This window comes from Ursus arctos, unplaced genomic scaffold, assembly GCF_023065955.2.
Source record: "Ursus arctos isolate Adak ecotype North America unplaced genomic scaffold, UrsArc2.0 scaffold_1, whole genome shotgun sequence".
Classification (NCBI taxonomy): domain Eukaryota; kingdom Metazoa; phylum Chordata; class Mammalia; order Carnivora; family Ursidae; genus Ursus; species Ursus arctos.
Window position 1 is genome coordinate 30,962,858 of NW_026622763.1, and position 15,067 is coordinate 30,977,924.

The following is a 15,067-nucleotide window of genomic DNA, read 5'->3' on the forward strand; positions in this document are numbered from 1 at the left end:
AGACTACTTAGCAGCTCTTGACTTCTGCTAATTTATTCCAGTCTTGAGTACAGTAATTCTATTGGGTAGGGTGTTGGGATGGGGGCACGGTTTTCAGTGATTCTCAACATGATGTATTCGGACGGAGTAACTGTCATATACAAGTGGGTAAAGAAGAGCTGTAAGCGGAGGCACGTTCTACTGCGTGTCTTCTTAGCAGTGTAACACGGCGTGGGGATTGCAAGAGAACTGGAGACTTAGGAAAAGTTTTCAGGGATTCCCCAGTCCTTAACGGTTGATCCCCCAAAGCTGGTTTTCTGTGTAGCAGGGCAAAGTCGTGTTTTATGATAATATCAGAACATTGCTGTCATTATGAAGTTCAAGCCTGAATTTGTCTCGCCAGGTGTTGATATGTTTTAAAAGTATAAATCTTTATTCCTAGAATCAAATACAGTTGATCCTTAAAAAATGCAGGGTTTAGGGGTGCCAGTGCCATGCACAGTCAAACCTACGTATAACTTTTTACTCCCCCAAAACTTCACTAAGTTTTGTGACTAATAACACAAATGGTTGATTAACATATATTTGTATGTTATAATATAGTGTATTCTTAAAGTAAGCTAGAGAAAAGAAAATGTTATTAAAATCATAACGAAGAGAAGATACATTTACAGTACTGACTGTATTGTATTTATTAGGAAAAAATGCACATAGAAGTGGACCCCTGAAGTTCAAACCCATGTTGTTCAAGGGTGAACTGCATTGAGTTTCTTGTGGGTAAATTAGTATAATGATGCTCATAATTTCAGATATTCTCAGAGGGATAAGTAAAAGCCAGATATTAGCGATGCAGTTAAAGCTTCCTATAAATTTCATGAAGAACTGAAAAGTATGATATAGAATATTCTAGTAATTTTTCATTAAAAAAGCAAAAAGTTATATTAATTGGCATTATGTATTTCATAGTTATGATCTGTATTTTAGTTACTCATTTTGAGTCTCACCTTTTAAGTATTATAGAATATTATTTAAAAACACATAACATATTTCTAAGCGTTTGACATTCTATAGGAATGTGCCTTTGTAGACCTTTTCCTCACCCTTTAAAAATTCACCAGTATTCTTACTTTTAACAACAGCCTGTTTTCAGGCTGTTATGATATAAAGCTGAGTAGAATGGTAATATCATTAGGAGAGTGATCTAGGATTTTTTACTGATAATGGTAGCTTAGAAACTTGCCAAACAAAGACTTGGAAACTTATGGGAACCTTGAGGTTTATTTGTGCATTTGGAAAATATTCAGTGATCTTTTTCCTCTAAATATAGACATTGAAAGTTACTGTATGTTTCCTAAAATTAAGGTTAATATTATATTAAAATTGTATTTTGAAATGCTGACGTAGTCTTAATTTGAGAAGTGAATTAAGTCCTCTGAATCCTGTTTTATAGACTGCATCATATCCATGTGGTTGGTACACTTTAGAACACAGATGGGTAATGTCATATGTTATCAAGAGACATTATCAATTTATATAAAAGTTACTAAACATCTTAAAGTTAAGAGCCATTTTCTTCTTTACCTGGTAATTTTGCCTCTTCCGCTTTCAGCTCTTACCTGCATACTTTAGTTTTTGGTATCCCTGTTTTGAAAACTTGACATTTCTGACTTAGTTCTAAAGAAGGGGGGGAATCATTGATTTTAACTTCGTAGTTAAATTTTTTCAGATTGAACTTTTTCTGTTAGCATGATTATTTTATGCAGTAATCTAATAATTCTTGGACTTGGAGCAAGAGTGGTTTCCTCTGTCTCTGCAGTCTTGAAAACAAGACTAGTTTTCAACCTTGTTTCCTCCCGTCTCCACATCCACATCCGCGGCCCACTCCTGTCAGTAGCATCTCTTATTACAGGTATAAATGACCAGTCGAGCAATGAGATAGGCTGGGTTTAAGTTTGATAAAACCTCTCCCTAGATTCTTGTGTCCCTTCCTACTGGGAATCCTAACTTTAGGGGCCGTACTTCTCTAAGATTTGTATCTGACTTTCTGGACTCGTCACTCTGTTAAACTACAACACTCTTAATTCTGCTACAACCTTTCATCTTTCGATCCTGTGAAGGCAAAGCAACTTTTTGTAGACCTTTTAAAAATAAATATCTGAGGTTGAAATGAGTCACAGGAAGTTTTCTGGTTTATCTTACTATTTTAAAGTAGGAATTCTCAAGCCATTTTATAAAGGGTTGCCTACAAAGAAATTGTACGTTTGTCCTCTTTAATACCTTGCAGTGTTTCTATTTTTGAGGTCTTTCTAATGTAGATGTCAACTTTTTAAAATCTTGAGTGACTCTGGTGGGCTGAATAACGCCTAAAGGGAGCACTGACAGTCTTGGGGCATAAGAAGAGGGGATTTTTTTCTGAAAAGGGGAGGAAAGGGAGAGGGAGATGCATTGATACAGGATGACATACTATTTCCAAGCAACTTAGATGCCACCCAGTGTCACAGTGTCTATTGCTGTTGCCACAGAAATTTTAGTTCTTTCTTATAATACTCATTATGCAGCCCTTCATACATTTTTATTACTTTTCTCTGGAAGCTTTTCAAAAGGCTTCCTACATCTTGTTTTAGTTGCAGATATTGAACTGATTACAATGCTTCCAGTGAGGGGTTGCCTTTCTGCTTTGTATAGGAAGGATGCCTTTGTGTTTTGTAAATGTCGTACCCCTATTTATATGCTATTTTTGCTCCATTTTCAAAATTAACTATAGCAGTACACTTCTCTTTCATTTATCTTACCATCTACTACGATGAACACTCATTTTCTGGATTATAATTTGTAATTTCTTTGCCAATCAGACTAATAATTTTTATCTCAGGTCAATTTGGGGAAGTAATTATAAGCAAAGGGATAGTTAATAGGTTGAAAAATTAGAACGCATAGAAGAGTTTGGCTATTAACATTTATTTTATGTGCTTTGTATTTGATACACTTATCTGCAATGTCTTTGAGAATGATTGTGTGCATTTCTGAGATTAATGAAGAAAAGATTTAAAGATAAACAGTCACTGGAGGAAGTAGTGGATTTTGAGGAGTGTTTTCCTTTGAGAAACAGCCATAATTTGCTGTTGCTGGCACTTTTAAAATCCTCATCTTCTAATGAAGTATCAGCTGGATGAAATGGTTGAAATACTGTTAGTAATATCCTAAAGGTCACAGAAGATCTTAGTCCAGAAAATTAGTGAGACTGACTCAAAATGATTTGAGGTCATTTCTCCTGCTGTTCTTATATAGCAATAGTGCTGAATGTTATTATGAAAACCCTCAATTCAAGTGGCTTGCCTTACGATCACTATAAATAATTGGCAATGCTTGAGAACTCAGTTTTGGCAAGATTGAAGTTAGTGTCATTTGTATGTGTTTCCTGTTTCTGTCAATTGATTCCTCAGTATACTCACTTTTTTCCTTAAATTTAGCATTGATCTGTATCATGTGCTGCTTTCTAATACTATTATTATTGTTTATCTGTAGGACCCAGGACCACCCCCACCTTCTCCATTACTAGGTTTGAAGCCACTGCAGTTATTAGAAGTGAAAGCAAGAGGAAGATTTGGTTGTGTGTGGAAAGCCCAGCTGCTCAATGAGTACGTGGCTGTGAAAATATTTCCAATACAGGTATGTTATTGCATATATTTTGTAAAAGACACAACTGGCTCGGTTTTCATAATTCAGAAACAGTCCGAAAACACAAACCATATGTTTCCAGATGGCTCTTTGTGATATTGAAGAAAGCGGTTAGCCCTTTTGTCTGCCTTCTCATCTGAGAAATAGAACTCATGGTACAGCAGTCATTATGTCTGTTTGGAACAGTGAAATTCCAGTGAATGAACCTATAGGAGATCTTTGGCCAATAAAAATACTATAGGAATGCGAAGTGAAGATGAGTATTCCAGTAATAGAATTTCGGTGGTTAGCTTTTAATTATCCCCTGGACATTATCAGAAAACAGAAGAAGGAAAGAATGGCATACTTGTTTCAGAGTTGTTTAGAGGTATATTACCAGACTGATCCATTTTTGTCTTACTTTGAGTGCTCATGTAATCATTTCAGATTTTGTTTGGTGAATTTTCAGAGGCAGTGAATCAAGATTCCAAATAATTGGTTTCCTGTTGACTTGTTTTTCTTTTAAAGGGGGCTGACCTCATAAAACCTTGGTCTAACGCACCTCTGAGCTGTTCTTATGTTTTGTTTGAGTCCGTCGGTGGTATGGATCTATGATGATTTCTGTATCCCTGTCTCTTGCTTTACGCCCCTCGAGCTGAGAATGCATTGTGTGCTCTTGCAGTCCTGCTTGGGTTTGGTGACAGAGTGGGTCTGCCTTATTCCAGAGTTATGGTGTCAGTTTTCTGTGTCTTTATGTACCTAGCTTTTATCTTTCTTCCCTCCTCTAAAGCCTCTTAGAGTTTGTGAAGAATGTTATTATTAGTATTATTTTTTTTGGTAGCAATGCAGGTACTTTAAAACTATAGTTCTCAGAGGAAGAGTCTAGTCTGTTCTGCTAAGATTGACAAATTCACGGTTCTTCTTTCAGTGTGGGAAGAAGCTTAAAAATTAGAAAGGCCTTTGGATATTAACATAAGGGTAACAACAGCAAGAGTAATAGTAGCTAATATTTTATTGAATGCTTATTGTCAGGAAGAGGTGTTTACATAGGCGTACTCAGTGATAGGTGTCAGTGTATTACTCATACAGAGAAAATAACACACAGTATACATATAATACAACCACCCTGTGGGGCAGACACTATAGTCCCTGTTTTGCTAACGAGGAAACTGAATGTCACTTGGCAAAGGTTCTTAAGATAGTTTGGATCCAGAGGGTTCCTAACCGTTATGCTATGGTGCCTCCTGCTTTCATTATTCTTCCATTGTGAAGAGAAACTAATCCTTTGTAAGTAGACATGCAGTAGGCACGGGTCACAGGTGCAAATGAGTATATAGCGTTTTAAATTATTGTATTGCCTATTGCGCTCCCTGTTGAGCTTTCATTGACTTTGCAGGGTATTCTCAACATTTTGTTAAGAACGTTTGATACAGTGTTAGTCTTTGAACAAAAAAATTGTTTTCTACTGAGATGAAGTCATTCTACCTGAAATTCGTATCTCAGGGAGATTATTCTGAACAAACACAACTTCACACCATGATGAAATGACACTGTATTACGAAATTGTTAGCAGAATGTGTTGCCATCGTTAGATACAGATGTGCAGCATTTCCCATGATTATTCCTGGATTTACAAACTGGAAACAGAAAAGTATGTCTCAGGGAATGGGGCAGGGCAGGCATTTGTCATAGAGTTGTTACCTTATTCTTAGATTTATGAAGAAATAAGACAAAAACAAACCAAAGAATCTTTTCATGCTTAGCTTTATTTTTAAATTTTGCCTTAGAATCTACTCGAGTAATCTCTTAGATGTGGTTTATTTGCCTGTGTTATTTGCACTCTTACTACTCTTTCTTTTTAACTCTAGGACAAACAATCATGGCAAAATGAATATGAAGTTTATAGTTTACCTGGAATGAAGCATGAGAACATATTACAGTTCATTGGTGCGGAAAAACGAGGCACCAGTGTTGACGTGGACCTTTGGCTAATCACAGCATTTCATGAAAAGGTAAAACTACCTTCCGTTTTAACTCGGGAAAGTCAGGGTTGGTTTACCTACTTGATGTTGGCTACAAATCCCTCAGACTTGTTCTTTCTGGGAATAGTATGTTGTTATAGTTGGTTAATATTTATAAATAAAAGTCCTTTAAAAACTAATTTATTTTAATAAAAGAGCAAAGTTGGCAACTTTTTCACCTAATCCTCTGCTATATATAAAACCAGTCTTTCGTCCCTTATTTCTCGTGCTCCAGTTACCTCTCTTACAAGTAATTATTTCAGTGTTGCCGGTGCTTAGTCATTTTCATTTATCATTCATTTATCATTCATGATCCGTCTTGATTATGTGGACAATTTTTTAGGTTGAATTTTGTTTCTTAAAACTCTTTAATTAGGGTAGCCTAGTGATAAAACTAAAGTCAGGAGATTTATCTGCTCTTTGATCTGTTACTAATCTGTAGAGTAATTATCACCAAAACACAGTTGCTGTTTTTCCTCACTTTTTCTACTTTCGGAGTTAGTATGAAAGGACATGTTACTGAAATAGGAAATTGTGTTCTCCTTGGCATCAGTTTCATCATTGTCAGATACAAGGTGGCTCTTAAACTTCTCTAAATTCTTGACCAGAAGGGTAGCAGTAATCTCTAGAGGAAGATTCTGACATAGCTGCTTATATGTCTTAATTTTGTGTTTTCCTAGTCCTATGATATAACTAACATCTTTGTAGTCAGTATATTTTAACTTTTTAAATATTTTCCTGAACTTTAGATTTTCAAAAAAAATTTTTTTTAAACTTCTGCCTTCAAAATGGGAGGAAATTGACTATGCCTTGTAGCAAATCTTTAAAGATTAGAGGTATTCCATTCTAGTCAAATGTTTACTAATGTGAAACTTGAACCATTCCAGAAAGATTGCTTTTTTGGGGGATATTATTATTCAATAAAGTAAAGATATGTTGCCTTCCATAATCTCTTAAAAGTAAAAAGGAAAGTTCTCCATGTCATATGGCTTTTGTCCACAGCATAAGTTGTTTTCTTCCCCCCTTTTCTTTAGGGTTCACTGTCAGACTTTCTTAAGGCTAATGTGGTCTCTTGGAATGAATTGTGTCATATTGCAGAAACCATGGCTAGAGGATTGGCATATTTGCATGAGGATATACCTGGCCTGAAAGATGGCCACAAACCCGCCATATCTCACAGGTACAGCTAAATTTATATTATTTTCCCAAATAATTCAGTATTTATTATTTAAACTTTTAATCTGTGCAAAATTTATTTTCCCCCTAATTACCTAATCATGCTAGAGGAGGCAGTTGATTTTCATTTGTTTTTCAAATTAGCTTTGAGATTGGCCAGGAGGTATTTTGGGTAATGTATATATTTAATATCATTAGCAAAGTTTAATTACGGACCTCTGTTTTAATTTTTCTCATTTCTGAAAGCATGGTTAAGAGTGAAAATGTATTTTGTCTATCTCAAAGGAAAAAGAAATTTGTTTTGCATCAAAAGATGATTTACTTCAGTGATAACTGTAAGATGTAATTAAGGAGACACTTTGAGTATCTTTTTTTCTTGTGTTTGTAATGACCATGTGATCATTACCTGAGCTGAGGTGGAGGGAGGCATCATTTGAATTGGCCTTGAAGCAATAGTACTTGAACCCAATAGTTGTCATACCCTCAAAAGGGAAAATGTTAGTTCTTTTCAACATGGGATCAGTTTGCCATTGTGTATTCAATTTATAGATAGTGGTTTTAGAAACAGACCCATAAATACAGAGAACAAACTGATGGCTGGCAGAGAGGGTGGGAGTGGGAGTGTGGACAAAATGGGTGAAGGGGAGTGGGATATGAGTTTCCATTTATGGAGTAAATAAGTCATGCAGATAAAAGGTAAAACATTAGGGAATATTATTAACGGTTTTGTAGGGTAACAGATAGTAACCGCACTTGTGAGCACAGCATAACGTATAGACTTGTTGAATCACCATGTTGTACGCTTGAAACTAACATTGTGTGTCTGTTATATACTCCAGTTAAAAAAAGATGGTTGCTTTAAAAGTAGGTATGAGACGATTCATTTAACAGATAATTAATTGAGTGCCACCAGTTGGTGTTTTAGGTTGGTGGGAGGCATTGCTTTTAATCCAAATCTCATATAGATTCTGATTTTGCAAACCTTTAATGACTTCCGCCTCAGAAACAGCTCCCCTTTTTTCTCACCTTCCTGCATGCAGTCTGTCTCTTCCTGGATTTTTGCTCACCTCACCTAGTCCTATAGAGAACTAATCCTTTGGCACCTCCAAAGGTTATTAGGAGTAGGGTCCCTAAAAATCTTTTGAGGCTAAAACTGATTGGTTTTTGCAGCATTTGTGGGTGTCTGCCTGTGTCTCCTCTGTCCCACTCTTGGTCTCTGTGTGCACATAAATTTAAGCACTGCTCATGGCATAGACGTATGTAGCTAGAGTACAGTAATCTCTAGGATGAACCAGTTGAAGCTAGTGTATAAAAGAGGTTATCTGATTGCTTTAAAATGGTTACTCTTTTCAGAACACCAGGATCTAGCTGGAACAGTTTGTTTATGGTGAAAATTTTCTGATACACCTTCCTAGAGATGTTTTTCTACAACAAAGCTGATGAATCTAAGAACCCCTAAAATAAGGGACTGTTCTAATATGTAGGCCTGTACCATTAGACAAAAGGCCCCAATTCATTTTATTTGAATATTCTTTCAGTTTGGTTTCTTAAATTTCAAGTTGCAATGGGAGTTTCCAACTATAAACTCTGAAATACTCATTTTACCTTAAAAACCCAGCAATTTTATGATTGGTAGGTAGGAATGAATAGATCACATGTAGGCTAGACAGTATTTTTGGAATAGCAGCTCTTTATAAAACTGCTTTATGGAGAAAGTTCCTTCTTATTGTCCATGTTATAAATAGGAGTTTGTCACTCTGCTCTTGTGCTTCAAGCTTTTTTTCCCTCCTTTTTCCTGTTTATCATACTTCTGTAGTGTTTTCTCCTTCTTTCCCACTTTCAGTGAAAATTTTTAAAAGATAAGTTGTTTAATTTGAATACTTTGTCTATCTTTCTATTTGTAAGGGACATCAAAAGTAAAAATGTGCTGTTGAAAAACAACCTGACAGCTTGCATTGCTGACTTTGGGTTGGCGTTAAAATTTGAAGCTGGCAAGTCTGCAGGTGATACCCATGGACAGGTAAGGATGGTAACTATAAACTGTAAGAAAAAATAATCTTGTCCCATATTTTCTTAGAATAGCTTATCTAGATTGAATTGATCTAAAATTACTGTGATGGTTATTAAATCAGCATCTAATATAAAATGACTCTCTTAAAAAAGTACTATGTTAAATTTGCTGAGGAAGATATTTTCACGTGGTGGTGGAGGACTGTTAGGAACTCAGGTGGTTTAGATCAAGTCATGAAACAACCCAGACATGTGTCTTGGGATTGTGTTTTTAAAACTGATCAAGTTAGACTCCAAGACATTTATATAGACCTCATTCTTAGGGAGTCCTTAGTAATAATGCAGTTTTAATTTGTTAATTCTTTCATCATCCTAAGAGGAATGGCAGAATAATCAGTTACTATTCATGCTACTATGTTTTAGTATCTATTGTCTGATTTTTCCACACAACGATTACAGTTTCTTGCTTCTTGGTCTTTAGTGCTTCATTAACTCTTTAACCAACTTTATAGCTTTTCTTTGAATTATCTCCAGAGTTCAGAGCACAGTGGAAATCTTTAGGAAAGCCGAATAAAGGAAAAACATTATCCGTACATTTTATTCTCAGAAACTGTGAGGCGAGGAAAGGTGCTTTCATGCCTACAAGATCACTTTTTTATTAAGAAAACCAGTTTGGCCTGAAAAGTGACATTTCCTTACAAAGTTGGCATGATTATTTCTTTATCTTTCAAATCATGGAAATTATTTGGTCATCTAATTCTAAGCTTTGGTTTTTCCCAGCATATCCTATTGACCTTCAAGAATAGTTATTAAAGAATCACAGCATAACAAATTTTAGGAATACCGACTGATGATAAAAGAATTTCGTTCACAGCAGTGGTCAGCAGTCAGAGTTCTAGAAGAGTTGACACCAAATGTGTTTGGGAATGAAGGCATTCTTATGGAGTATATAATGGAGGTGGGAAACTGTGCAGGAGGCCTAGGGACAAACATCTGAGGTGACTGTGTGATCATCATAAAACTAAATTAGGGGAACAGTTTAATCCTCTCGCACCTCATAACCTCCCCCCCCCTTAAGAAAAAACTGGGGACTTATTCCTATCTTTTACTGCCCTCTCAATTGGTTTACATGAGGAGGTAAAAATAATTTACTTACATCACTTGGTTCCTAGGCTTTAGATTTCATGGACCAGAAAATTTCAAAATTCATGTTATTGTACATTTTATATATTGCAAAGAAAGAACAGTGGAGAAAAATAAGATTTTTATCTTATTAATTCACAAAAGAGAGGACATTTTACACAAGAAGGCTGTTGTCACTTTATAAGAAAAGTACTTTGGATGGCATACATTCATCTTTAGGAGAAAAGTAAACTTTTGAGAAATGCTTGCTTATAGTACAGTTAAAGGAGCAAAAGAAGCAGAGCCACTATTCTTTTCTCTAAAGTGTTCTCCTTATTAAATGAATTAAAAACTTGCACCTTGGCTTCTTGGTGATCTATTCCTTTTTTTTTAGACATTTCTATTATATGTGTGTTCTCAGATAATTGTCTGACTTCTAGGCTAGAGATCAGTCACCTGAGGAGAGAGCTTTTTGAAATACCATTCTCGGCCACTCCCTAGATCTCCAAAAACTCAATTACAGTATGATCCACCCAGCTATCCTATAAGAATTTTTTAAGCATTCATATGTGAATATAGTCAAGCACCAACCAAAGCTAGCTGTAGTAGCTTAGTAACCATAGTTACGATACTAAGAAATACCAAATTGCTAGGGACAGATATAAATAAAGAATGCCAAGACAGAATTCATGAATAAATAAATATGTAGACTTTGTAGAAACAGAACTTTTAAAAGTTTATCCATTCTTTGCTTGGCTAATTCTTTTTAAGTTTTATGTTACTACTTTTTGTTGATACAGAGCAAGAGAAATCTCCCAAAAGGAGTATTTTTTTTTTTAAAGACACATTTCAAACAGGATGCAAAGTTTCAATTGAGAAATAGTTTTCTTGTCCTTGTCTGCAACAAAACCACCATTGTTTTTGTGATTACTTGCAGAAGGGGGAAAAAATTCGAAGCCAACGCCAGCATAATGTCTGCCGATATTATTTATTAAGTGTACCCAGAAAGGATCTCAGTATATGTACTGCTTTGTTCCTTGCTATACAGTGTTTTTGGAAATTCTTCCTTATCAGTTCAGATTTACCTCATGGTTTTTTAAGAGCTGCATAGTACTCTGTTTAAAGTCTCTACTGATGGAAACTTCCCATTTCCAGTGTCTTGGCTGTTATTACTTGAATACAGTGTTCCTTGACTCTGTAGTCTGGTGGTCATAATTTAGTTACCTCACCTGATATGATAGCAGACCACATTTGGTTTTGATTCTTTTTACAAAATGTTTGTAAAGTTAATGAATGAGTACTGTTTGCTTTCACCATCTTTTTCAGGTTGGTACCCGGAGGTATATGGCTCCAGAGGTATTAGAGGGTGCTATAAACTTCCAAAGGGATGCATTTTTGAGGATAGATATGTACGCCATGGGACTAGTCCTATGGGAACTGGCTTCTCGCTGTACTGCCGCAGATGGTAAGGGAAAACATATTTTTTTTAAAAGATATGCCTCTTGCCTACTACATATATATGAAAAGGGATGATTATACTCAAAAGGTAATATTTCAACGTACAAAAATTTTTTTTTTAAGTAGCCTCCAAGAGGTAGTGCTTAAAGAGAATTCAGGAGGCAGGGGACGGGGCAGGCTGGAGAGGGAAGGTGTGGGCATGCCCTGATCTTACAACCATGTAGTATTGCCAGGTACTTTGCACTAGGCACTTCTCATACCTTTACCTGATTTCCTAAAACTCCTTTGGAGATATATTAAGTTTTATACATGAGCAATCTGAGGCTCAAATTTTGAGTAGAAATTAAGCAGATTGCCAGTTTTAGCTTCAAGGAGGTAAATGGCGAAACCTCGATTTGAGACTCTGATCCCAATGCAGTCGGACAGGGCTACTACTTTGGTAGGTCCTGCAGGTCCTGCCTGCCCCCAGCTTGTAAAGTCAACTCTTGGCAAGAGGAGATAAATGAGGAGTTGGGGGATTTTCCCTCCCAGGACACTCAAGGCTGAGTCTATTCATCACTCCCGTAATGTCAACATATACCTAACCAGATTGAATTTCCAGTGCATCCCTCCACGACCCAAAATTGAGAATGCCTTTGGTTATACCACAGGTTAAATTCTGCCTCCTTAGAGCCTTGAGAGTCTGAGCTGATGTAGATGTTACTATGAACTCTAGTTATATTCTCTCGCCCACCTTGGTTCTAAAGGATTCTTATTCTTTGTTTTCGTTGTGTAAGTCCTTGTTCAAGTCCTCTAAATATTTGCACTGATCGATTGATTATAAGCTTGCATATTGTTTTCCTGGTGTGACAAAATTATAGTGTGCTAGGTATTGTCTTTAGTGCCTCTCAGAAGGTCTCCATTCTCTTCACTTGTGTTACAGCACTTTGTTTTGGACGTGAAAATATAAAGCAGACATCTTGACAAATGTAAATTAGCTTGATCCTTTTTTTTTAAATTTATAATTACCTAAAAACTTCCTGCAGATTATGAGAAGACCATAGAAGAAATTGTGTAGAATATTTAAACCAGCTGAAGGTATATTTATAATACTTTGTTTTCTGAGTCCTGTAATGGTGTCTCAGTGTAGGACAGACTACCTCTGGTGTATGAAATTTGATTTGGGGTACTGTGCTTTTAAAGAGAACTTAGTAGAGTGTGCTCAGGAACGGACAGTTATTCATTCTTCTAGGACTGGGGGTTTGGCACGCTGGTGGATGCAGACCTAAGAAAGTCTGAAGCAGTTTAAGTTTAGATGTAATTCTAGCTTAGAAGTCTGTAGGAAGAATATGCTGTTCAGTGTAGTTTGGCTCAAAGTGGAAGGGGAAGTACATTTATTATGTGCATTTATGGAAGCAGAAATAGGTTTGGATGGCAGATGTTACAGGAAAATATATTTTGTAAGAACTTTAATAATGTGAATTCTCCAAAGCCAACCATTAGATATGGTATCATAGGGCATATGTAAGGCCCTGCCCTTAAGCAATGTATAGTTTAATTAAGGGGATAAAATATATCCTGGACAATTGGCTCTAGAGTAAGGTAAGTGTGAACTGTCTAGCTCTGTGCTCAGTACATAGATAATAAATTATTTTCAATGAGTGTAATACCTGAGGAATATAAAAGAGGGTTATGGGAGTTTAGAGGAGTGACAAATGCTTTGTTTTGGGGTAGAGTGGTTATCAGGGAAGTTTTTATGAAAAATGAAAAGGACAGATGCTGTTATTTCTAAAATGCTTTGCATGTACTATGAAATAATTGCAGAGTTGGGGATTTCTGACCCTTAAGTCAGGAATTGGGGCAGGAGGGACAGTGTGAACATTGCTAAAGTTGATAGCTAACTGTTGACGGTTAAGTTCAGTGACTCTCAGACTTCAATGTGTACTTAACTCCTGATAAAGTTCATGTTCTGACTCTGGGGTGGGCCTGATACTTACCATTTCTTGTAGGCCACCTACCAGTCAGTGCCAGTGCTGCTGAGCTGTGGATCAGACCACATTTTGAGTAGCAAGAATTCAACAGACACTTTAGAACGTCAGTGCTCTGAGTCACTGGAAGTGCTTAAGCAGAGACGGACTATCCAGGCATCAAGGAGTCTTCCATTTAGAAAGGGTGCAGTTGGATGTTCTCCTTCATGATTCATTGTTTATAACTTCTATCCTAATCCAGGAGTAGGAGTATCTCTACAGGGTTTAGGTCTATATACAGACCCTTTACATGAAACTGCTCTTTAGTGAACGCTTTCTGTCAAGGGCAGACAGTACAGTGATTGAAAACACAGGCTTTAGCGGCAGAGATGGATTCAAATTCCAACTCTACCGCTTAACAGCTGTGGGCCCTTGTGCAAATTATGGAATTTTTCTGAGCTTCTATCTGTAAAATAGAGTCATGTCACCTTCACTCTGTGGAGGTGTAAAAGGGAAGGAAATAACATGTGAAGTTCCTAGTCAGGGTAAGTGCTTATTAAATATTAGTATTAACTCGTAACTGCATTTTCCTATTTGAGTATGCCTAAGAAAAAAGGAACCATTTATTTTGTTGAATAAATTTTGTCTGTGAAGGCACATTCCTGAAGGCTTGCAGGGAACCCTATTTGGAGTGTGCTTGTGATTTTTTTTAAGAATCATTTTTGGCAGCTTCTGGGAGGGCAGAGGTGTGACTCTGAGGTACGTAATTCCTCATGCAGAACGTGTAGAGGGTAAGGATTTCACAGAATAAAGATGGTTATGAGAGACTGGCCCGCAGATTGCCAGATGGAAGCACCACTATTTCTAGTCTGATTTGAATTGTAAGAAGTACTTAAAGGGATACTATAGCCTTGATTTGCAAATATTGTTGGGTCCCTGTGGTCCTGTCTATATGTGGAGATAGGCATTCCTCATACGGTAGATGAGAAAGCTCCTTACACAAACTTAGCAGGCTTATATGTCAAATTGTAGAGTTTTTGATTTCTCCTAAATTAGCATTTGGGTCATGCTGTGGTAGAAGGAGTTGAGAGTCTGTTTCTCTCCTGTCATTATAGCATTTAACAGTTGGAAAAAGGTGATACAGAGTATGTTTCAGAAAGGTTGTTCCAGTTCGGAAGTCAAGAAGATTTGAATTATTTTTTTTTCCATTTCAGGACCTGTAGATGAATACATGTTGCCATTTGAGGAGGAAATTGGCCAGCATCCATCTCTTGAAGACATGCAGGAAGTTGTTGTGCATAAAAAAAAGAGGCCTGTTTTAAGAGATTATTGGCAGAAACATGCTGTAAGTTACAGTTAGCTTTTCATTTGAAATTCCAATAAAATGCTTTTCAGAGGAATGATTCTAGTAGCTCTGCACACTTCTCTTCTGGGACGATTTTCTGGGGAGGTTATCTTTGTACAGGATATTGTCTAGAGTTCTACAAACAATAGAATTTTAGAGCTATGAGGGAAGATGGTGAAGTCATAAAACTGAAGGGGCTCGCCCTGCTATGGTCCTGTGTTTGTCTCTTGTTTGGAAAGCCTCCCAGGGAAAGGAGTACCTGACTCTTGAGCGTGTGGATAGGTGGGTAATCTTGATGATCACCAGCTTCCCGTTAAGATGCTATTTTTTAAAAGTAAAGAAGTTTTCTGCTC

General features: G+C 36.6%; 1 protein-coding gene across 1 annotated transcript in view; it reads left to right on the top strand.

The window, feature by feature from the left end:
* ACVR2A (activin A receptor type 2A) overlaps window positions 1-15,067 on the top strand; it is an 84,064-nt gene that overhangs the window by 64,674 nt on the left and 4,323 nt on the right. Inside the window, exons 5-10 of the mRNA XM_026492830.4 lie at window positions 3,505-3,648; window positions 5,505-5,648; window positions 6,692-6,837; window positions 8,739-8,853; window positions 11,292-11,430; window positions 14,584-14,714. Of these exons, the coding sequence (XP_026348615.1) occupies window positions 3,505-3,648; window positions 5,505-5,648; window positions 6,692-6,837; window positions 8,739-8,853; window positions 11,292-11,430; window positions 14,584-14,714 (819 nt within the window). The remainder of the gene's footprint in view (window positions 1-3,504; window positions 3,649-5,504; window positions 5,649-6,691; window positions 6,838-8,738; window positions 8,854-11,291; window positions 11,431-14,583; window positions 14,715-15,067) is intronic.